The sequence below is a fragment of the Macrobrachium rosenbergii genome, chromosome 9, assembly GCF_040412425.1.
Source record: "Macrobrachium rosenbergii isolate ZJJX-2024 chromosome 9, ASM4041242v1, whole genome shotgun sequence".
NCBI classification, from domain to species: Eukaryota; Metazoa; Arthropoda; class Malacostraca; order Decapoda; family Palaemonidae; genus Macrobrachium; species Macrobrachium rosenbergii.
The window spans coordinates 42,984,277-43,009,148 of record NC_089749.1 but is presented as its reverse complement, the minus strand read 5'-3'; the positions used below and the strand labels follow the sequence as shown (position 1 = coordinate 43,009,148).

Sequence of the window (24,872 nt, the reverse complement as noted above, 5' to 3'; positions counted from 1 at the left end):
AACTAACTTCATGATAATTCAGTGTAATTCAGTGCTTTGCATCCCAAAAATCATCTACAAATGCTTATTAATGCTAATCAAGTTCTTTCATCTAACACAATGTAAACTGAAGACTTAACAAGAAGTTCTTTTGGTAAACATGTTAGGTCACTATACAATCTTTATCTAAATATACAAAAATAAATTCCTTCTCCCTGGAATGTTTAAATTTACATTCTATATGGGGCACTATTAAAACTTATGAAAAATGATTCCTGAAAACACTGGGCCCATTCCTTACTGTTGCAATGCAAATGAGAAACTTAAGCACACATCTACCATACCTACAAATACTGTACTGTATTCTGTACACAAATTTTATCATATGATTACTAACTTACAAGCTACACCTGTGCTTATCTAGCTCAGAGTTTTTATGGCTGCCCATTATACCATCACAATAGTCATCCTGCATTGTACTAAACACAGCCCAACATTGCAGAATACGCTCTCCATTACAGACAACACTTCTGCTAATAATTCTGTTCATATTCTCAAACACAGCCCAACATTGCAGAATACGCTCTCCATTACAGACAACACTTCTGCTAATAATTCTGTTCATATTCTCAAACTCCTGTTCACAAAACAACTGCATTAATTTGAATCTATCCTTTACCAAACAACTCATTTTCTAATCAAATTCATTTTACTAAGTAGCAAGCAGAATCTACAATCTAGTTTCCCTAGTTTAACTTTGTCAAAACCAGATGTTTCTTCATGTTCTTTAGTCACCCTATTTTTATGGAAAATACAACAGTAAACACACACATACACACACACTATACTTGGGAGTACAACTTCTATAACAGTGTTCTCATGGATGATTAAATTTCTTTACTGACATCTGTATATTTTACTGGTTGGCTTTGCTAAAGTACTTGAGTTTCTCCTGTGGGTTAGGAATGATCTGAAAAAAAAAAATCATACAATGAATAAAACATGACAATAAAAAAAAAAAAAAAAAAATCCTGTGACAGGAATTTTATCTTAAGTAATTCAAATACCACATTTCCAGCACCAAGGACACTGTTTTTCCTAAAATAAATCTCAAAAATTGCAATGCATCCTAAAGGCTGGGAGTGAAGTTTTTCATTAGTCTATCCTAATCAAAAAGGAAGGTTATTTTTTCTAAAGCACTCAGAACTCCTGTATATGACCTCTGAATGAAGTGTATAAATTTTTCTTAGGCTAAAATAGTAGATAAACATATGATATATACCATAAAATATAGTCACAGATTCAAACAACCTGACTTTATGGGAACATTATTAGCTGACAAAAGTAAAATTGTGCTATCTTAAAAGGGTGTACTGTACTGGTAAATCTTACTATTTAACAAGAATATCATAATCACAGTGGAAATCTTTATGTTGCTTTTTATGATAGTTATTTTTTAGAGATTCACAACTTTTTTTTCTACTTGGAAGAATGTTCAAAATATTTTCAGGTTTTGAAGATTAAAATGTATATTCTTCCTAGTAATAACTATTACATGAAATTTAAAATCTCTACTGTATTTTTATTTTGTTCTACTTTAATGTCATATTCATGCATTGTTTGTTGCAACTTAAGTGTACTGTATTCATGAGTTAGTGCACTGCATTCCACACATTCAGTTGTCTCTATTTGTTGAAGTACCATGACTTTTGGCAGGTACAGCTTTGATTATTGTAGTTTTTTTATATTATAAATACTTTGTATTTTTCTTAGGTATACAAACCACAGCCTGATGTAAGAAAAGATACTCCATATATGGAGTATCTTTTCTTACATACACTGGAACAGCCGTAAACAAACTAAACAAGGGTGCCACCCAGGTGGGGATGGAGGAGAGAGGATGCCCATTCTCACCCAACCAACACTACACCTCCAATATGTAAGGCTAAAGTTTGTTTGTATAGGAAAAATGCAAATTACTTTTAAAATTCAGCACTGTTCCTGGAAGGCTACAACACAACACCTTTCATAAAAGTTGACTCACTAATTAGACTGGAGGTAGAACCCACAGGTAGGGAGCACCTTTGCAAGTGAGGCGGAGTGCCACCATGCAGAAAAAAGGCATTGGTGCTGCTCTGCTGGCTCCACCCTGGAACGCAGGATGATCCTGCTCCACTGACACAGCCCCGAGGGCGGGGTAGTGCCCTGCAGGTGGGCAGTGCTTCCCTCTATCCTGCTCCACATGTTAACCTACCAAAATCACATTGGTAAATCTGCCATACTTTTCAACCATGTAAACAAACTACTAGCTGCTCATTTAAGAGAGTACTAGTGTAAGAGCAAGTGAGAACACAAATTCTAATAATGCTTAAAATTCTCATAAAGATATCTACATTCAAAGAGAACACGACTGGTAAATGCTTTCCTTCTAATGGATCCTGTGAGGTAAAGGCAGTATGACTCCTTTAAGTAACCAACTGTAAAAGTGGAATTTTTCATTTCCATTTACTAAGTACTGTAATTGGAGGTGATACAAGAATCACCCAGTTTACAAGCCATAAGACTAGTGCACGTTGTCAACAATCATATATACATCTGATCAGTACCCTAGGCCCCTTCTAAACCCAACCGAGCTGGGACCTGGAAGAACTAAGTAGCTGCTGCTCATGACTCAGTGGGTAGACCTATGGGTTCCCCTAACTCACTGAGACTAGTCATATATAACAGTGAAATCTATCAGGCTATGAGCGGAGCTTGAACTCAGGAGCACCACACTGTGAAGTCTTGTTGAAACCAACTGAGCCACCATGACTCATAATTTGATGTTGAAGCCTCACTTCTAACACATTTCACAACTAAAACAATTATATAGTACAGGCAGTCCCGGTTTACGACGGTTCCGGCTTCGACGTTCGAGGTTACGACGCTTTTCAAATATATTCATCAGAAATTATTTCCTGGCTTACGACGCATGTTCCGGGGTTACGACGAAGCCCGCACGATCCGATCCGAAAGAAATATGGCCCCAAAACGGCAGAATAATCATAATTTGAAGGTTTTTTGATGTAAAACTCAATAATAATGCAGTTTACATCATTTTCAATGCACCCAGAGCATTAAAAGTAAGGTTTTCTTATGATTTTTGACGATTTTCGACGATTTTCCGGCTTACGACGATTTTCGGTTACTGACGCAAAAAGAACGGAACCCCGTCGTAAACCGGGGACCGCCTGTAAATGGTAAATATATATACTTACTGTGTCATCACCAGGCTTCCAGCCAGCAGGACACACTTCACCATGTGAATCGGTAAACTGGAATGCCTGTACCAAACGAAGTGTTTCATCAACTGAGCGCCCAACAGGTAGATCATTCATGGTAATCTGACGCAGCACTCCTTTGTCGTCAATGATGAATAGCCCTCTGTTGGCATACAAATTTATATAATTCCTATCTTTTTATTATACATGAAACTGATTACCTACAGAATCCTGAATGCATGACAAACTGCTGTATAAGAATAATGATTATGTTATGTATAAAAAATCCTTTTAATCAATGAAAAGTTAGCACTGTAATTCATAAACATATCATGATTTTCACCATACCTCAATGCAATACCTTGACCCTCGAGGTAAACACCATAGTCAATGCTTATCTTGTGAGTAATATCTGAGAGTAAAGGAATGTTCAGTTTCCCGAGACCACCATCCTGAAATGAAATGTATGAAAGTTACTTCTGGCACAGATACCTATTACCAATAAAAAAAAGGGCCTTTGTTATCTTCTGACCCATTCAGAGCGAGATGCCACTTTCAACAATTTGGCATTACAATTCTATTAATTTGTCATATTTAACCTTTCACTGCTGAAAACCTGAGCTATATAAAATGCTCTAAGTTTGATAAACCCAATCCTTCCGAGGGAGCAAATGTCAGGGTGAGCATATAAAATAAACTGACTGCAAGGAAAGAATTTTGTCTCAACCTTGACTAGAATGCTTAAATTTTACACTGACATTTTAATGTACTGTATGACATTTCAATGTAAGTACAGTACAGATGCACATGATGCAAGTTGATGTTAAAAGATTCCAGGAGCACATACATCTTGTAACTTTATGCAAACTACACCAAACTTCTTATTTATCACTACTCTATACAGCTATGCAGAATTTTAACTACAGTGTAAAGGACAAGCTATGCAGCTGGAGTCTGAAGGGACAACATGTGCAAAGATGCTACACAATATATGTGCAGCCACAGTCCTTTCCTCCAGGTCATTGTGCTGCCTAATTAGTCTGACTTGTCAAAACTGCCTCTGCAACTCAGGCGTATCCAAGTCCTTGGGTAAAAGACCCTCAGGCCCTTCATGATCCCATATCTTCTGATTTACTCCTTCTGCAAGGGAGGAAAACTCCTCAGAGCCCCCTGGGGATCGTTCCACCACTCAAGCATACAATCTGTTGTTCAGTCCTATGACTGTACCAGGCTCATAAACCCTAATGGATAGACCAGACCAGGAGCTCAAACAGTCTCTGTCATGGTCCATTCACTCTCCAACCCCTCCCTCTTAGTAACACCTGAAGAGGTGGAAGAGACAGGTGTACAATCCATGGCAGCCCCACGCAACCTGGAAAAAGACAGATAACTTCTCAGGCAAGCAAGGACGTGGGCAGTCGACAACTTGCAGTGATGTCGACCTTACGGGTCAGGGAGAGTGGTCCCACTCAAGCAAACATGGGCAGGGGTTGTCCCTCAAGCACACCAATGCTTTCCAAGAGGCTGAAACTCTACAGACAAGGAAATCTAAATGGGGGACCTCCTCTTGCCATGTCTAGGTGATCTACCAGACTGCAGCCCGCTGGACTGCTCTCATTGCAGACTTCCTCACCTATCGCTGGGCCATGCTAGCCGAAGGTCATGGACTGACGGACCATGAACCCTAACCGGATTGGTCAGCCTTCCTAACCAGTCTGGTACCAGTACCCTTAGGTCCAAGGACTCAAGAGGTAGTGGTTGTCTCCTTGCTTGGGGTAACAGATTCAACGGTACCACTAGCGAAAGACCCCTGTTGGTGCTCTCCACACACAGGACCAACTGCTGGGAGTCTTGCGAGACTTCCCGCAGGGAGACAGAGGAGCTTTCTTCTTCTTACATTAGCAGTCAAAGTCACAGGGGAGGAGGCAGAAGTACCAGTGTTGAGAAAGGCTTAATTTGATCCATTTTTATATCACGTCCACATCACAATCACAATATCAACAGTAATGTCAAAGAATGCAAAAAGCATGGAATAGTGAAAAGTGAAAAGGGCTTAAAAAAAAAAGTCAGAGAAAAGGGAGCCAAAGGAAGTCTGCATCTAACAGCGGCTGAAAGTAAAGTGAAGTGCAGCCCAACAGGTTGGCGAGCTTCCCCTACCTGTCGATAGTTGACTGCCTTGTCAGTAAGTTTTAAATGGCCATTCTATCTCAGGTTTGCAAGCTTATCCTAATGCAAAGGACAGTCTGAATTTGTGTGAGAACCAAGGTTCTGAAAGCTTATGACTAGAATTGCCCTACTCCAAATTACCCACACTCCTGTAACACACAATCTTCCAAAGGTGGCCTAACTGTTCCCTAAGTGTTTAGTTCCAGTACTCTCCTTAACTATTTAAAAGTCTCCATCAGGCCTAAACGCCTAACCTAAAAGACAGTGTTGCTTTAAACAAATTGCTTACATAAAAATAGATTAAAAGCAAATTCCAAAAAGTAAATTTTATAACCATTCTATCATTAGAGGTAACACTCTTCTTAAAGTGGGACCACTGAGTGAATAAAATGAAAATCCACAAAAAAATGCTGACAATTGTGCAAAAGCATTTACCATCTAACTTAACAAATGGAACATATGCTGCTGAAACATTAAGATGTTAATGGTGTAAACTTTGTTAATCAAGTTTCAGCTACAAAAAACTGCAATATACAGTACAATAAAACTAAATGGTTGGGCATGTGCAATTTATCATCATTAACTAAATTCTCTAGCAGCAGAACAATGTACTGTGCTATAATTGATATACATATGAATTTTAGCCTGTATCAACTTTACGGTAATCTCATGAAAACTGCAAATTCTAAACTACAGCAGTCCAATCCATTCTAGAATAACACCTTAAGTAACATTTAAAACCCAAACTATAATTGATTATAGAAGCCTGTGCCTGTACTGTACATCACAACTAATAGAAAAACAAAACAAAACAAAAAATTACAGGGTGGGTGGTTAGAAAGGAGGGTTCTTTGGGTATAAATGAGAATGGGAGTTTAATACTAAAGATGCGGGAAACATGGGTGGATGAACAGTATTTAAGGCCAAAGCCCACACACTGCCAACAAGAAAGGATAATATTTTAGACCTAGTATTTGTGAATGAGGTGAACTATGTTAAAGAAATAATAGTGTATAATACAAGTATTTTGGACCATAATGTCATAGAATTAACAGTTAGTTCCAAAGCACATGAAAACAGAGATAAGCAAGAGAAGAAAAAATGGGAAGGATATGGCAAATACAATTTCTATAGTAAAAATATAAATTGGTAAAAAATAAATGAAGAATTAAACAGAATTAAACAAAGACTGGGAAAACATATTCGTAAGTGATAATATACAAGTAAATACGGATATATATAAAATATTAGAGGAAATAGTGGAAAAATATACGAGTATACCGAAGAAGAAAAGTAAACATCAGTCACGCATACCAAGAGACACAAGGATCTTGTTCCAGAAAATCAGAAAGTGGAAAAAAGGTCTTGCAAAAGAAAAGAATGCATGGAAAGTGATCGAGCTAAAAAGTAAGATAGAAAATGCAGAACAAAAGATTATACAGTCAAAAGAAAATCAAGACCTAGAAGAAAGGACCCAACAAAATATCAAGCAAAACCCCAAAATTTTTTACCCATATGCAAAAAAGATTAATAAAATAAATAGAAATAGGCCCTCTAAGAATTGAAGGGCGATTAACAAATGAAAAAAAGGAAATATGTAACATATTAGCAGAAAGATATGAGTGAATTTACACCTAGAATTGATGAAGATAATGATATAGAAATAAGAGATGAAAACAGTGAATATTTATCGGACATAGATATTACTGAAGCCGACATTGTGCAGGCTATTAATGAGATTAAAAATGGATCAGCAGCACGACCAGATGGTGTACTTGCCATTTTGTTAAAGAAAGTGGTTCATTCAATCGCAAAGCCGCTCGCAATATTATTAAGACAAAGTATAGATACAGGCAAAATTTATGATGAGCATAAATTAACGTATATTACTCTATCTTTCAAAGGAGGATCAAGACTAGAGGCAAGTAATTATAGGCCTGTTAGTCTGACATCTCATATTATGAAAGTTTATGAAAGGGTAATGAAAAAATTAATGAAACATTTAATGAAAAATAGTTTGTTTAATATAGGACAACATGGTTTTGTACCCGGAAGAAGTACACAAACCCAACTGTTAGTCCACCATGAAAGCATATATAAAAATATGATAAACAAAAAAGATACAGATGTGGTTTACCTAGACTTTGCAAAAGCTTTTGACAAGGTAGCCCATAATATATTAGCGAAAAAAATTAGAAAACATAACATTGTGGATAAAGTAGGAAGATGGATAAAAGAATTTTTGCAAAACAGAAAACAGATAGTGATTGCTAACAACGAGAAATTGGATGAAGCTAAGGTAATATCCGGTGTGCCACAAGGTACGGTGTTAGCTGCAATGCTGTTTGTGATTATGATTGCACACATAGACAGTAATGTTAAGGACTCGGTAGTGAGAAGTTTCGCCGATGACACAAGAATAAGTAGAGAGATTACTTGTGATGAAGATAGGAACTTGCTACAAAGAGACCTAAACAAAATATATAAATGGGCACAGGTAAATAGGATGGTATTTAACTCTGATAAATTTGAATCAATAAACTATGGTGATCAACAAGGAATGCTATATGTATATAAAGGACCTAATAATCAGACAATCACAAATAAGGAAGCAGTTAAAGACCTTGGTGTGATGTTGAATAGAAATATGTTATGCAATGATCAAATAGCAATACTATTGGCAAAATGCAAAGCAAAAATGGGAATGTTGTTCCGGCACTTCAAAACAAGAAAAGCTGAACGCATGATTATGCTTTATAAAACGTACATACGTAGTCCACTTGAATATTGCAATATAATATGGTACCCACACTACCAAAAGGATATTGCACAAATAGAGTGTACAAAGGTCCTTTACAGCTAGAATAAAAGAAGTTAAGGACCTTGACTACTGGGAAAGACTACAATTCTTAAATTTATATAGTCTTGAAAGGAGAAGAGAACGCTACATGATAATTCAGGCATGGAAACAGATAGAAGGAATTACCGAAAACATCATGGAGCTAAAAATATCAGAAAGAGCAAGCAGAGGTAGATTAATAGTGCCCAAAACTATACCAGGAAAACTAAGGAAAGCACACAGGACATTAATCCACCACACACCAGCATCGATAATGCAGCGTCTATTCAATGCGTTACCAGCCATCTGAGAAACATATCAGGAGTGAGCGTAGATGTGTTTAAGAATAAGCTTGAAAAATATTTAAGATGCATCCCAGACCATCCAAGACTGGAAGATGCATTAGCAATTCTTTGGTAGACATCAGAGGTGCCTCACAATGAGGGACCTGGGGCAACCCGAACGAACTGTACGGTATGTAAGGACTATGGCCAAATTGACACCTTTTTTATTATCCACTATTACACTAAAAAAAACTTTGCTCCTTGAATCTCTACTATATTGTTTCAAATTTTGCACTATTTCTCAACCAAAGTACTGTAACTACATATCCTATTCATCAACAACAGTAACTATATAATCTAAAACAAAAATCAATATATACATACCTTTCTTGGTGTATTGGTCCATGCCAAGTGAGTGAAGTGAGAATCAATAGAACAGGCCACAACTTCTGTGTTCAAAGCCCGGAATTCATTGACACGGTCGTTGAATGCAAGAATTTCAGTTGGGCATACAAAAGTGCTGAAAATAATTAAATGAAGTAATAACAAGCAACCCATATTACTGCAATGAATAGTCATTAAATCAGTGGACTAACCATTCAATATATTTTCTGCCAAAGTTAGGAGTAAAAAGGAGTAAACATAATGCAAAACTATATTCAAAATTATTCCACCATCAGAATCTGCGTGTAATGCATTTCATCTGAACTGGAAAGCAATGGAATGTGATATTTTGTAAATGAAAAATATGTGCTTGAACATTAACAGGAACCCCGATGGTAGAAACTTAAAAGCTTTATCAAGAGGGAACAACAGTTTATTATTTACATGCTTTCCTAAATAAGCAGGCAGTAGACATCTATTAGTAGCCCCTTCAAAAGGTGGAACTGATTCATCCCAAGATAGCTTCCCTTATTGTTTGCTGTTAACCAAATTATTCTTCCCTGAAAATTTACTCAATCCATAGGAGGGCACAAATAAATATTGTTGGATATGGAACAAGCAACCTCTGAAGCATGTGACAGGTTCTTATGTTTCTCAATTTCATTAGTTGACAATTTACACCATGACAAGTATGACAATCAAAGAAATAATGCTGCAAGGGTAGACAAGTTTAAGATTTACAATTTCATTACAGATAAAACATTTGCTAGTTTTCCACTTCATATCTACTCTGGGATAAAGTTATATAAGCAGTACAAAATATACTACATGTACCTGTAGAAGTAACAAAAAGCCACTGAGATGTCAAATGAAAAGGAATATAATCTCCTGATCATTTTATTTTACTGGTGTGTTTTGACACATTAAAACTGTGGTGTACTTACAAATCTAAGGGGTAGAAAAAGAAAACCAAGTATTTCCCACGATAATCTTCCAACTTCAGCTCTTTGAACTGACCGTCAATAACTGCCGTGCCTTCCCATGATGGAGCTGGTTTGCTAACTGTAATAGAAGTTAAACTTCGATAATTTTAATACTTAAAAAAGCAAACATCTTAAGTACAATAAGACAAAAGATGATTTGAAATACCCTAACTGGAAGAAAAAAGACTGTGGAAATATGACAATCTTCAAAAAATCAACTGAGACTGGGAAAATGGCAAATACAGGGTTTAATTATATAAGCTCCTGATAAATGCACTGAATCTCCGAAAACTGCAACTGACCTTAACAGATCTGGTACAAGTAGCCATCTTATCAGTAATGGGTAGAAACCATAAGATACAGTAAACGATACTACATAAACAATACGATACAGTAAATGATACTATATAACTTGAAACCTAAGAAAAATTGTCTTCGATAGAGAACCATCATGGTTTATTTTGTGAATTAATGGGGTTGAAAAATGGACTAACATTAAGGAAACTGATTAATTAAACACATGGAACTTTAGTTAAAAGTCTCAACCTTATCTAGTCTTGATTATAAAATAATCAGAGCAAATACTAAACCACTGGTTACATTAATAGAAAACTTGATAATACACAAGCAGCCAAAGCTTCCTTTGAATACTGAGAGCAAAAGCTATAGCCCACATTAAATCAGTATAAGAAAAGCTAATATGCAAATTGCCCAAGATACCAAAATCCCAAGGATCTTGTTATGACTTCAAATTACATGCACAATATTAAGATTTCTACACCTTGCAGTTTTGTATGTTTCTACCACTGCATATAATTCCTATGCATCATTTGTAAGTCAGTCCTTCATTTCAGGTAAAACATGGTTTTAACTCATTCTATACAGAAACTTGATATTGTTTCTGTGAATACCGCAAGTTTTATCGACTCATTTTTTGTTTGCAGTGGGTCGCTATGAATATGACATTTTTATAATAAATTTTATATATCAAGCAACTACATAGCTAACAGCTTTCTACCATAACAGACCAAAAATTTAAATTTTGAGGTGGTGCTACCACCACTAGTGTAGGTGACAGGGTCCCATCCACTACCGGGACTGACAGGTACAACTCAGCGGGAAACATCAATTCGTTTGAGCCAAAATAAGTCCATCTGCGGGGAAGGAGGGAGGGCTCTGATTATGTAATTGCTTGGTAAGTATATATAAAACTTTATTTTATTATACAATGTCATTTTTATATAGGTGACTTACCAAGCAATTACATAGCTGACTCCACATTGAGAGGAGGTGGGTTAGATGGACATAAAACTAATCCAAAACATTAAGAGATAATGACTTTGAACTAGAAGTTTGCTAGCACTGAGACAATGCTGCTTGTACCTTACCTGGTAAGAGAGCTGCTACAGGTAAATACTGCCTCTGGTTGGCGTTCATCTTAACCTGTAAAGGACGTGGTGTGTTGGCCAAAGTCGTCCCTACTTCAGTGGGTACTTTACAGCTGTGGAGGTACACCGACGGCTGATAAAGACAAAAGGAGGTGGCCTTGCCCTGGGCATGACCAGAATAAAAAACATGAAAGTCACCTGCACCACAATAAAAACTAGACAACCAACACCCCAACCATTAAAAATCTGGTGGGTACTCTGAGTATGCTTGTACCTCCAGGCTTCTCAACAACTCAACACCTAAAAACCAAGGCAAGGAGACAGTAGAGGGACAGTTCGCCCCTATGCTTCCTCTCCCAACACCATGCCAACCACAGATAAAGGCCCTAACATACTACAATTATAAAAAACTGCTTCCACATCTTTCAGGTAGTGCGAAGCAAACACAGATTTTGATCTCCATAAAAGTCGATTGGAGAATGGAAGGCAACATATGACGGAACGCAAGAGAAGTGGCGACGGCTCGAACCTCATAAGCCTTTACCCTCAAGACCGGGAAGACATCCTCTTGAATCTGAGAATGTGCTTCTGAGATAAGGCTCAAGAAAAAGAAGAGGGTGTTCGTTGAGAGCGGGCAAGATGGGTTTCTCACTGAACACCAGAGACTGTTAAGAGGAACCCCTGATCTTCTCAGTCCTGCGGATGTAAAGCCGCAAGGCCCTCACAGGGCAAGAAGTCTCTCCTCTTCTTCTGGTCCAAGAATGTTCTCCAAGCTCTTAATAATAAACAAGCGGGGCCAGGGGCAAGGAACGTCCTCGTTCTTAGCGAGGAAATCAAGTGAAAAGGAGCAAACTGTGCCTCCTTGTGCAAAACCAATTTTCTTATCCATTGCTTGGAGTTCGCTTACTCACCTTGCTGTAGCCAGCGCTACAAGAAAGAGTCTTCTGCGTGAGGGACTTAAAGGAGGCAGAACGAAGAGGTTCAAAAGAGGAGCTCACGAGCCACTTTAAAACTACATCCAAATTCCAAGGGACTGAAGAGCGATTGTGTGTCAAAAATTACAAAATAACCTAATGATTCACTAATTGCAAAAAAGGCCACACAAAATCTAAATACATCACCAAAAGACAGGAAAACAATCCAACAAATGAAATAACGTAATTCCCAAAAACCACCGATGTTGACTGGGAGCTGGCAGAAAACGAATTGATTTTTCCCGCCGAGTTGTACCTGTCAGTCCTGATAGCAGGCGGGGGCCTGTCACCTACACTAGCGATGGTAGTGCTACCGCAAAATTTGAATTTTTGGTCTGCCGTGGTAGAAAGCTGTTAGCTACATAACTGCTTGCTGAGTCACTTATATAAAAATGACAAGTTTACCCTAGGGTTTAGGGTAGCCTAGAATAAGTTAAGCATAGGTTTATTCACTTACACTGTAAACTTGTCAGTAGCCCTCTTGAATCTGTTAGTGCATGCCAATGCCTACAGGGGTATTTAAAAAAGTTGCAGTGTTTCTGTCACCTGATAACTAAATTTTGCACAGTGAGGTTCACTAAGATGAGCAGAAAAAAAAAAAAAAACAGAAACCAAGAATTTGCAAATGAGGAAATATACTACTTCCAAAATCTAAGGGAACAAAGTAGGCAGACAAATTAAAAAATAACTGAGGGGCAAGTTATCAATAAGCACCATATTTACAAGCTGCTGCAGCAAAGTTCTGGGTTTACTTGAAATCTCAACTTCAAGTGAACACCATCTCACTGATCTCCATTGCCTCTTCAGAGGCTATATGGGTACATGCACAGTGTTGTATTCATGGCATTTGGGCAATACTCATGCCTTAAATGATGAGTTCACCTCTATATTTTTTTCTTCAAAACACCAATTTGTAAATGCCCTTACAGCATTCATAAACCCAGATGTTATAAGGCACCCAATTTTCACCACAAAATATAATCAATTTATTAATGGCTGCCTTGTGCATATCATACACTGACAGCAAGTATGAAAACTTATCAAATAACCTAAATCAGGATATAGCCCAGACCAAAATGATTTTAGAACAATCAGACTAGTGTAAGCCATTCATTTGTAAAACAGCTCACCTCCTGAAAGCTGTATGCTTTTAGATCTTATAAATGCAAATTTATTTGAGGTCTTTCATTAGAAAATTATTTGGCATTTCTACATAACAGCTCCACACGAATTATTACCTTGGAAATTGATTTTTCCTATACTTTTAGTGTTGCTGGTGAACTAGGTGGTGTTATTTATTGTCGGTCAACTATTATTAACATGCAACTCTACCCAACAACGTTGGGGACAATGTGAGAACTCGGGGTTTTAGATGGGGATATACACTGGGAGAAAACCAGACTGACATGTTGGTTGTGTGGAATGGTTCTGCGCATTTGCAAGTCATTAGGGAGCCACATGTTCAAGAAGGGAATGACTAAGGAAATTATTATAAAAGGAACCATACTAACCTTATGTACCCTAACCTAGTAGGCTGCGTTACTTAGTTGGGGGCTCCAACTCCCAGGACCCCTCAGTGAAGGAAACTTTTCCCAGTTCCCCTACAACACTGTGTATGCCGACAGCATTCCAGGCTGGCCAGCATACAATAACATATCAGTTCTGAGGTTAATTACAGTGACCAACAAAAAAATAACATTAAATTCTTGATAAGCAACCAAAATACTACAGAAAAAGTCAATTCCCAAAGTAATATCCCATGCAGAGTTGTTCCATAGCTCTTCCAATTATTTTTCACTAAGACTAGGTAGGCCAGCCTACTGTGGGATAACCATGTTCATGTGTCACTGTCATACAATGATTTAAACCTGAAGACTTGATCTGTTATTTATTTCAACATATATTTCTGATGAACTCGAGAGTAATTGCTGTTAAAATCTCTTTTAATTAATTGGTAAACAAAATTATGGTAATTATTCTGGTAGTACTAAGTATTACCTCTGTGTTGGGGATTTCCTTGTAAATTAACTTTTTGTAGTATTTTGCTTGCTCATTAAGGATTTACCTCCAATTTTTGTTGCACGACTGTCATTAACCACAGAACTTCATCCAACAAGGTAGGGGACCCGTTAGGAAAGCGGGGTTATGGGTGGGGTATACCTCTGGGACAGGGTAATTTGCTCCTCCGCTTTGTTATTATCCTACAGTTTAGGGGACCACTACGGAATATGGGGTTATGGGTGGGGTATACCTCCAGGACAGGGTGATTTGCTCCCCCATTTTGTTATTACCCTACAATTTAGGGGACCCCTAGGGAAAGTGGGGTTATGGGCGGGGTAGACCACGGGAGGGGTGAGAAAGCAATGAGATCTTACTGCAGACGGCATTACAGAGATGAAAATCCCTTACATAAACACAGGGGGAACAAGACGACCAAGGTAGCCGTTACAAAGACAAATCCTTCCACTACCACTGCTATTTCGAATGCTGCCACGCATGCACACTCTTATAGGGGAGCTTTTGGTACACAGAGCGACTTCTTACTGAGGAAAAGGGGGGCCTGGGGGGTCTGATGCATACAAATACTTATCCAGCCAACCACATAACACTGTTAACTCCATGTTGAGGAAAACCCTACTAATTCTCCATGCTGCAGTCCTAACGGATGGTTAGGAATGGGTAACACAATGGATGGATTCATATTCCGAGTTACTTATATTTCTTTCTGTTTTTTTATAACCGGCTTTTCTTTCTCCTTACCTTTATTTTGAGTTCCTTATTCACAATTATTACTGCTCCTGTACATTAATACATTCCCTCTAGGTGACATTACAATACAGCATTACAATTCAGGATAGGCCTTGAAGAATGGGGCTGCACCCATAGGAACTGTGAGGAAACAGGGGTTTTCAGGAGGAATTGAAAAGTTTCTCTCATCATTGGAAGGGCTGTGGGGGGTATTCATGAGCAATCCTCACAGGTTAGACCTTTGTCTTTCCTTCTTTAACTTTGTTCTGTTTAATTAATGGTGCTTCTCTCAACCTGTAGTGGCCGTGGCAGTGTAGCCAAGGGCCGCCCCTACATTAGTGGGATCTTTGCAGCGGAGAAAGTACGCCGTATGCTGACAAAGTTTACAAGATGCCCTTGCCCTGGGTGAAGACCAGAATACAAAACGACAACAATATCACCTACACCACAGAATTAAAACCACAACCCAAACCTTTAAAAAAAAAAAAAAAAAAACTGGTGGGTACTCCAGGTACAAAGTACCCCCAAGGCTTCCAATCAACTCAAAACCTTAATTCAAGGCGAGTGGATAGCAAAGGAACAGATAGTTCCCTATGCTTCCTCTCCCAGCATCATGCCATCCTACAGTGTTACAATTTTCAAACACGGTCTCTACGTTCTTGAGGTAATGTGAGGCAAAGATGGACTTGCATCTCCAGAATGTCGACTGCAAGATTGTAGAGAGAGACAAGTTATGTCTAAATGCCAGGGAAGTTGTGACTGCCCCAATTTCATGAGCCTTAACCTTACTAACGGAAAGGTTTCTTCCTGGATCTGAGAGTGGGATTCTGATATCAACTCTCTGAAAAAAGGATATGGCATTTGTGGAGAATGGACGAACTGGGTTTCTTACAAAGCACCAGAGGTTGCTTGAAGGTCCTCTAATCTTTTCTGCCCTGTGGAGTTAGTACCTGAGACACCTCACTGGACAGAGAAGTCTTTCTTCTTCCTCAGGTCCTAAGACATCCATAAGATTCTTGATGATGAAGGATCTAAGCCAGGGTTTGGAAGGGTCTTTGTTCTTTGCAAAGAAACCAAAAAAAAGAGAGAGAGAGAGAGCAGACTGCGTCCCCTTGCGCAAATCCTACTCTCTTGTTTATCGCCTGTAACTCGCTAATACGTTTGGCAGTAGCAAGAGCCACTAAAAAAGTGTCTTCTTGGTGAGATTCCTGAAGGAAACAGAACAGAGAGGTTCAAATTGAGGACCTGAAAGCCATTTCAGTACAACGTCTAAGTTCCAAGAGACACTGGAAGAACTTTCTTTCTTAGATGTATCGAAGGATTTGATCAAGTCACTGATATCATGACTAGAAGACAGATCCATTCCTCTGTGTTTCAAGACTGAGCTGAGCATCAACCTATAACCTTTGATGGTAGAGGTCAATAACTTCCTAACAAACTTCAGGAATATAAAAAAATCAGCTATCTGACTTATAAATGTCTCAGAAGAGATGTTATGGCAGCTGCACCACATTCTGAAGACTGTCTATTTGTAGAAGACGCTTGTCTGCACCTCGCAATTGCCTCTGCAGCCTGTCTTGAAAAGCATTTTACTCTGATGAGGCACCTGACAGTCTCAAGCCTGTCAGGGCCAGAGAGGACAACCCTTGGTGGAATCTGAGAAAGTGGGGTTGTCTGAGCAGATTGTTTTTGTGAAAGGAGTCTTGGGTAATCTACCAGGAGTCGAATCAGATCTGGGAACCATTCCTTGTTCGGCCAAAAGGGAGCAACTAGGGTCATGGAGGTGCCCTGGTGCGTAGACAACTTGTTGATTATTTCCCTGATCATTCCAAAGGGAGGGAAGGCGTCCATGCCCCAGTCCAAAAGAGGATCCATGGGACCAGACCAGAGCAAAAGAGTGGAAGATGGTGATTTCTCGTCATTGCGAAAAGATCTACTGTAGGCTTGCCCCATAGTTTCCACAGATTGTTGCAGACTAACGGGTCTAAGGTTCATTCGGTCGGAAGGACCTGTTTGAAGCGGCTTAATTCGTCCACAATAATGTTCATTCTCCTTGAATGAATCAGGTGACAAGAGTGACTTGATTCTCCTCCTCCTACAGGAGATCCCTCACCATCTCATACAGAGAGAAGGAATGAGTGCCCCCGTTTGTCAATGTAAGAAAGTGCAGTGGTGTTGTCCGCATGCAGTACTATCTTCTTGCCGCAGACTAGTTCCAAGAAAGACTGAAGGCCCAGGTGAACTGCTCTCAGTTCCTTTACACTGATGTGAGACTTCTGTTGTACTGTCGTCCATGTTCCGGAGACTTCCTGGCCGTCCAGAAGAGCACCCCAGCCTAGGTCGGAAGCGTCTGAATAAAACTGAAGGTCTGGGCGCACTGGGAGAAGAGACTTCCCTTCCTGAAGTCTTTCTTTGCATGACCACCACTGGAGTCTTCTTTGATTTCCGACGTAATCGGGAAAACGAAAGTCTAGTTGGGTCTTTCTGCACCAGTTTGCTTTCAGGAAAAATTGAAGGGGTCTCATGTGCAGTATGCCTAATTTTACAAACTGCTCTACTGATGCGAGAGTCCCTAGAAGACTCATCCACTGTACTGCCAAGCAGGAAGAAAGAGCAAGGAACTGACTGACAGTCTGAAGGCAGTTGTCAACTCGTTTGGACAACAGAAAAGCATGAAAAGTCTGAGAGTTCAGTATCATCCCTGAGTTCAGTCTCATCCCCAAGCAGGGAATCTCCTGAGTCAGTGTCATAAGGGATTTCTTTTTGATTATGAGAATGCCTACCTCCTGTGTCAAGCGAAGAGTTCTTCTCAAGTCCTCTGAACACTTTTCCTCCAACGATGAGCGGAGAAGCCATTGTCCAGGTATAAGTTGATGCTGATTCCCAGAAGGTGAAGCCAATTCCCTAGAGGAGCAAGGATTCATGTGAAAACTTGCAGGGCCGTTGACAAACCGAAGCATAGGGCCCGGAACTGTAGTACTCTGCCCTGAAAAACGAAGCGTAGAAATTTCCGTGAGTCCGGATGAACAAAAAAAAGTATACAGTACCTTAGTTTAACCAGACCACTGAGCTGATTAACAGCTCTCCTAGGGCTGGCCCGAAGGATTAGACTTATTTTACGTGGCTAAGAACCAATTGGTTACTTAGCAATGGGACCTACAGCTTATTGTGGAATCCGAACCACAGTATAGCGAGAAATTAATTTCTATCACCAGAAATAAATTCCTCTAACTCTTCATCAGCCGGCCGCGGGAATTGAACTCCGGCCCATCGAGCAACAGTCTGAAGCTCAACCGACTCAGCCAAAGAAGGGCTCATCCGGATGAACAGGAACGTGAAAATACGCATCCTGCATATCCAGGGTGACCCTCCAGTCTCCCTGTTGTACCAAAGGCCTCCAGCGCCCCGAAGGCCTTCAGCACCATGAAAAGGCGATTGTAAAAACCTTCTGCGTGGAGATCTAGCACTCCTTCCACTGCTCCCTTGATAAAAAGGGATTCAACTTTCTGAGAGGGGGCCAAAAGCTTTCTGTAACCTTTTGAATATGCTGTCAAGACGATTGGAGATGTAACTAAGGGAGGAGTCTTCATGAAAGGAATGGTGTAGCCCTCATTGAGAACCTTGACCACCCAAGGATCCGCTCCTCTGCTCTCCCATTCCTTCCAATAAAGTAGAAGTCTGGCTCCTACTTGGGTGTGGAGGACTAATTTCTCACTTCTTGGGGTTGGTCTTGAAGGAAGACCTCTTTATGGACTTCATAGGAGGTCCCAAGTTTGATCTGGGTCTAGACTGGGTTTTTGTCTTCCCTTCACAAAAGGGCTGAGGCTGTAGAGGGGAGAATGATCTCAACGTGGAAGGCACAGGCTCCCTTGGACGTCTGGTGGACTGTGCCAACAAGTCAGTGGTAGATATCTGCAAGTCTGAAAGAATCTCCTTTACAGTGACTTGTGGAAAGAGGTGAGACTTATCTAAAGGAGCAAAGAGTAGAGCTGACTTCTGTGTCGGTGAGACTCCTTTCGAGATGAAAGAACACCAGAGCTCCCTCTTTTTAAGGATGCCCGTAGAAAAAAGGGAGGCGAGTTCCAAAGAGCATCTCTAATTGCCCTATCTGAGCACCTAAGAACTCCCAGCCAACTGGAGGCAAAGTCTAAAGCGAGATCAGGACAGTTCTCAATCTTCCTCGCTAGAGCACTGATGGCCCAATCGAGACAACCAAACATCTCGAACACCTTAAAAATGTTCTTGATAAGGTGATCCATTTCAGATGAAGAAAACATTATCTTGGCCGTAAAATAGTCTGTTCTACGAGCCGAATCCACCAGACCGAAGAAGTCCCCCTGGGAGGAGGCAGAAACTCCCAAAGGAGGAGCTTCCCCAGTGGCGTAGAACGAGTACCTCATCTTTAACAATTTGCTGGGCGGAAAAGCGAATGTTGCTTCGCCCCGCTCTCTCTTAGAGGCCAGCCGGTCATGAAGTTCTCTGAGAGCCTTCTTTGAGGAGGAGGAAAGAACTAGCTTGGGAACCTGGTACCCTCTGATGACTACTTTCTCATGAGGAAGGTAGAATCTGGAGAAGTAAGAGAAGCAGGAACGAATAAATCTGGAAAACTATCCAGGAGGAAAAGCAAATGAGACAAGTAAGCTGAAGAGGGGACTGTCTCCTGAACAAGCTCTTCCTCTGAAGAGATAGGAGACAAAGATTTATCCTTGGATTCAGAAACTGAAGAGGTTTTCTTAAAAAAACCCATAAGTAGGGCTAACAAATCTTCTTGAACCGATGAGGATGACGGATTAAGAGAGGAAGGTGCTTGGCGCCCAGAAGCAGAGGTTGGGCACTCAGCTGTTGGCGCCGGGTGCTCAAAAGCGGAAGTCTAGCGCGAGAAGGCGGGCGCCCATCAGTGAAAGTCTGGTGCCAGGCCCTCGGAAGAAGTCCAGCTTTTAGAGCGCTTATAGAGCTCAGGACTGTCTCCCACCGAATAAAGATGGTGAGCTGGAAAAGCAGGCTAGTCCTGAAAACTGCAGGAAGGTTGTGGGCTAGCCTCCCTGTACCTCTTGACAGCCAGAGGAGAGGTATCGCAGAGATCCGCATGTCTCTTGAGCGGGCACAAAGAAACAGAGAAGAGATATGGAAGCTTCTTGCATGGGCTGGAAGCTTCCGAATCTGATGAAAGCTGATGAACTGGAATGCCTTTCCAATGGCACTTAGTTGAAGCCTGGGAACGAAGGACAGGCTTGACAGAGGGGGGGCGACTGCCCATGGGCAAACCCCACCAGCCTCCCTTGGACCTCCGGTATGTCTTCTCCCCGGTGCGGGGGAGCGGGACAGTGACCTTCGTCTAGGAGTGCTGGTGGGACAGACAGCCACCCCCTCAACATTCACAACACACTCACTTGTCATTGCACTTTCATTGTTCACATTTTTCTCCATTAGAGATCTAATAGCTGATCCCATTTCCATAATGGTATTAGATAATAAACCAAACTTCTGATCAAACCTTGACTTGAGGCTGGCAATGGCTCTAGGAGCAGAGTCATGGGAACCTGGAACAGGAGTAGATGGTAAAGTAGGTTGACTTAGAATGAGAGAAACAGGAGGAATTGGAGGAGTGGCAGTTCTATCATCCCCTACATTATCCAAAGGATTAGAATCTGTATTGAACCTTTTCTCAGCCCTAAGGGCTGCTTTCCTCTTCCTATCTCTTTAAAATCTTTCTAGATGAGATTTCAAGGTTTAACATTTCTTATCCTCCCAATCCTGACAATCTATGCAAGTATTATCTTTACTACATTCTTGCCCCCTACATTTAGTGCATTTCGTATGAGAATTGTACAAAAACTTGGTTAACCTAGTTCTACAACCCTCAAAACAGAAGCAAATACAGGCAGCCTCAGTTATCGGTGATCCAGTTTTACGGCGCTTGTCTAGTGACGATGGTAACCGGATTTTCGACACTGATGTCTAGTTATTGGTGCTGATCCCCACTTATCAGTGGTGTCGATCGCCTGGTTATCGGCACTATTATTGCCGATTTTCAGTTTTTGGCAATTTTCAGTTATCGTCACGCTGTCAGGAATGGAAAACCCGCTGATAACCGGGGACTGCCTGTAGTGGATGAACTGGAATCCGACATCATTAACTAAAGTAATTCATAGAGTTAACAAGAAACAACAATTCATCAATGATAGAAAGCCACAAAACAACAAATCCTGAATACTTCACAAAGATTGAGAAAATAACTAGCCAAAAAGCGATGAAGCAGCAGCGAAAAACTACTGATGTTGATCGGAAGCCAGCAGGGAATGAATTGAGCTCTCTGCTAAGTCGTTCCTTTGAGTCCCAGATAGTGGGCAGGACCTTGTCACCTACACACAAATGATACAAGCGCCGCCGCGCGAATTTTGAATTTTTAAGCTGCCGTAGGTTAGGACCCAATAGCTATGTAATTACTTGGTAAGTTACTTATATAAAATTATGTTTTAAGCAAAGGGGGGGAGTCCAGGGGGGGAAAAGGCCTCCCCGGCCAGGTAACACGGCCTGCTAGGTTAGGTTAGGTAAGGTAAGGTGGGTTTGGTTAGTATAATAACCTATATTTTACTGTTTCTATAAACACCCTCATTTAATTAATGCGGCCTACTGTTTTAGGTTGGTTAGGTTATTATGATAGCCTATACAAAACTTTTTCTTTTGGTTGCTGTAATGTTTAGTGTGCGTTACAACTTTCTGACTTCCATGCATTATCGCTCAGAGAGTTTCCTACTTTCCGCTGTAGATTCTTATACAGAATCCTTTCCCTCCTTTTCTCGATGACATCATTTACTGCCCAAACCCTCTTCTCTCAGCCTACAACTAGCCTTATCTCCGTCGTAGGCCTACGTTTTAAAAATCTCAATAATTGTGCATTTCATTTCAGTACATCAGCTGAGTCCTTGCCATACTCTACTCTTCACGCTCATTTGACCCTATAACTCACCATCCTTTGCCCAGTACTTGCGAGAACTGTTATGTCAGTTATCAGGAATTTAATGTATATTATTACGGCGATTACGAGATGTTAATTCAGCTGCATCAAGATCATGGCCTGTTAAAAAAAAACAGTGTTTTAGTCCCCGGTGCGGTAGTGACTGCAGACTGGATTTACAGAAAAAAAATACTCAGGTGCAACAAAATGCACCCTACTCCTCAGAAACATGCTTGAAGTCCCTAATGCAAGTCTATTTGTGCTTTATGGTTTCCTTGTATATCGAGTGGTTTTTATTTCCTCATTTAATTTAGAAGTTCAGAACTGCTGCAGGCTGATTGGTGCCTTGGAAATTGGTTTTCCCTATAAAAATTTGGGCTGTTGGTAAAGGGGATGTTTTGTTTTTTGCCAGCCTGTTATTCTCTAAGCCTGTCCTTGTTGCTTGGTAGAGTTTCCTACCTTCCTAATGTGTTCCCCCCACCACCCTGTTGTTTCATCGCTTGCCTCACCATGTGCCAGCACGTTCTGCGCCTGCGCAGAATCTCCTGCCTGCCCCCGCTGCCACTTCTCACCATTCCCCGCATTTGGGGGGGCATGAGGAGCTCTCTCCCTGCCTTCCCCCACATTTCTACCCTTCCCTCAGCCACTCCCTCCCCGGAACGAATGGCACCCTAGCGTTTTAAATGTCTGGAGTACAATTCCATAAAATAATCATGTCCACTTCGTTTGTGTGTGTTCTCCCCCACCCAAAACTCCAAATTCCCAGTCCCCTTTACTGTTGGGTAGAGACAGGAGTCAAATACCACTTGGCCAACAACAAACAAATGCCTCTCCTTTAATAGCAGCCCTAATAGTATAGGAAAAACCAATATTATTACAGTTTCGTAAATTCGGATATCTAATATTTTTTACTTGCTATCATATATTTTTGTCATGATTCATACGCTTACTGTCTTTTAAGAGTTACTTTTCAACTATTGTTTTTGTTATACACTTTTCAGTTTTTCTGGATGCGCTTTTTGTTTTTGTTTTTAAATGTATTGTGGGTACTGGTTTTTCGTTATGAATTATAAGTGCAAATGCTGAAACCTGATTGGTTGCTTTGTTTCAAGAATATCCAATTAACTGCGATTTTGGAATAAGCCACAAAAATGCGCTGGCCAATTCCGTCCCGTCTGCAGTGGGTGTTCTCTGTCTTACTTTTTGTTTCGTTTCCAGGGACATTACAATGGAACTCCACAGGTTGGGGGGACTATTTAAGGTAAGTGATGTTAAAAGGGTAACATTAGTTTCGCTTGAAGAAACTGTAACGGGATATGAACCGTTCGAAACAGAACAATCATTTCAAATGTGCATAAGCCGTGCAATGTCTTGTGAAATAAAGGTCAGATTCGTTGAAAGTACACCCCAGGGAAAATGTAATTTTATATAGTGTGACCGATGGAATTTCAGTAATTCTATATATTAGCTCCGGGTTTTTACCTTTTCAACTAGTTTTTTTCTACACTTTTAGGTTAATTATGCATTGTTTGTTGTTAGCCAAGTGGAATGTCCAAAATTTTAACTGGCCCGGTAAATTTAACAAGTTATTGCACTTGCAGACGGGATATGAAAACAGACTGTAGAAACCCCTTGTTGGATGGACTTCAGGGGTTAATTACAGGTTAATTACACTCGAGCACCAAAATTAAAGGTAAATTCATAGCTACCAAAAAACTGTAGAAAAAGTTTAGAAGGCTAGTTCTACCACAATTTCCAAGGTAAAAAAAGGCACGGAGTTATACTGGTACTTAGAAACCACTATTCTAAGGTAAATGTGCCAAATGGCCAAAGCCTATGGTAGGGTAGGGTTATCCTACATTTTATAGTGATACATTTTCTCCTGACGTTGGTTAGGTAAATGAATAAATCATATAAACACGCTTTGGGTCTTTAAATTATGCGTAAACATTTTGCAAACAAAACGCAACAAAAAATTCTCTTCATGTCTATTTACTTCGGCCTTGATTTTGACATGACACCGGTCCCTGCACAGCCCCTGCTAAATCAGAGTGCAACCGATGTCATTTCACCTTGGCCATATAGACCTGTGGTTTAAACATTTACCATACATTTGAATGAAGTGGTTGTCATCCCACCTTCAAAGTGGCCAGAAATTACTCACTCAACGCCTTTGTCCATTGTAAATTATGTCCAGTTGCCCGTCCTTCGGTGTTTGGGTAAACTGCTCCGCCAGCGAAGGTATGGCACTGTTCTCCTGCCAGGTTCCCTTGGACTCCCGCCACAATGTACGTCAAGAATAAAATCATGATATTTTTACTAGGAATCATGTTGACAACCTGTCTGTGTGGATAATTTCGACTGTAATTTTGAGGCTTTCGCCTGTTCTGATCACTTGTTGTCGGTTGACGGGGCGACAGTATTACCAGATACGGAACTGATGGCTGTCGATGCTCGACACCAACAGATTCTGCGGTCTTACCCGAAAAAAATATGTACGTCAAAAGGGAATGGGGAAAAATATGGTATTTCTAAAATTATTCATAATAACAATAAGCGATCAATCGACTCTCAAAATTAAATGCCAGTGTCCTTCCATAATATTTTGACCCTTTTGTTACAATATATGCATGTAATGATGCCCGGTTTTTCATTCACCAGATAGTTGACAGATATAAAATTAAATGCTGCTATAGAAAGATTTACCCAAAACAAAATTTATGAAATATACTCAAAACAAAATTTATGAAATATACAGAACTACTAAAAAAATCATATCAGTTCTTTTGGATCAAAAGTAGCCGAAAACGTGCAGTTGGTAACACTTCAACGTTCGGCACTTAGATCATGGCCAACTCTGATTGGTTACTTGGTTTGTAGGGATTCTCAGCATCACAACGAGGGCAACT

The 24,872-nt window shown here is 40.2% G+C and overlaps 1 protein-coding gene across 1 annotated transcript; it reads right to left on the bottom strand.

The window, feature by feature from the left end:
• Nucleotides 1-810: 810 nt before the first annotated feature.
• Nucleotides 811-24,423, bottom strand: Prx4 (Peroxiredoxin 4). Its single transcript, XM_067108989.1, has 6 exons — nucleotides 24,128-24,423; nucleotides 9,857-9,974; nucleotides 8,913-9,048; nucleotides 3,588-3,691; nucleotides 3,237-3,402; nucleotides 811-949 (listed from the first exon to the last, which is right to left on the bottom strand). The coding sequence occupies exons 1-6, from the start codon at nucleotides 24,291-24,293 to the stop codon at nucleotides 896-898; spliced, it is 744 nt and encodes a 247-aa protein (XP_066965090.1). The 5' UTR covers nucleotides 24,294-24,423; the 3' UTR covers nucleotides 811-895.
• Between the last annotated feature and the right edge of the window lie 449 nt (nucleotides 24,424-24,872).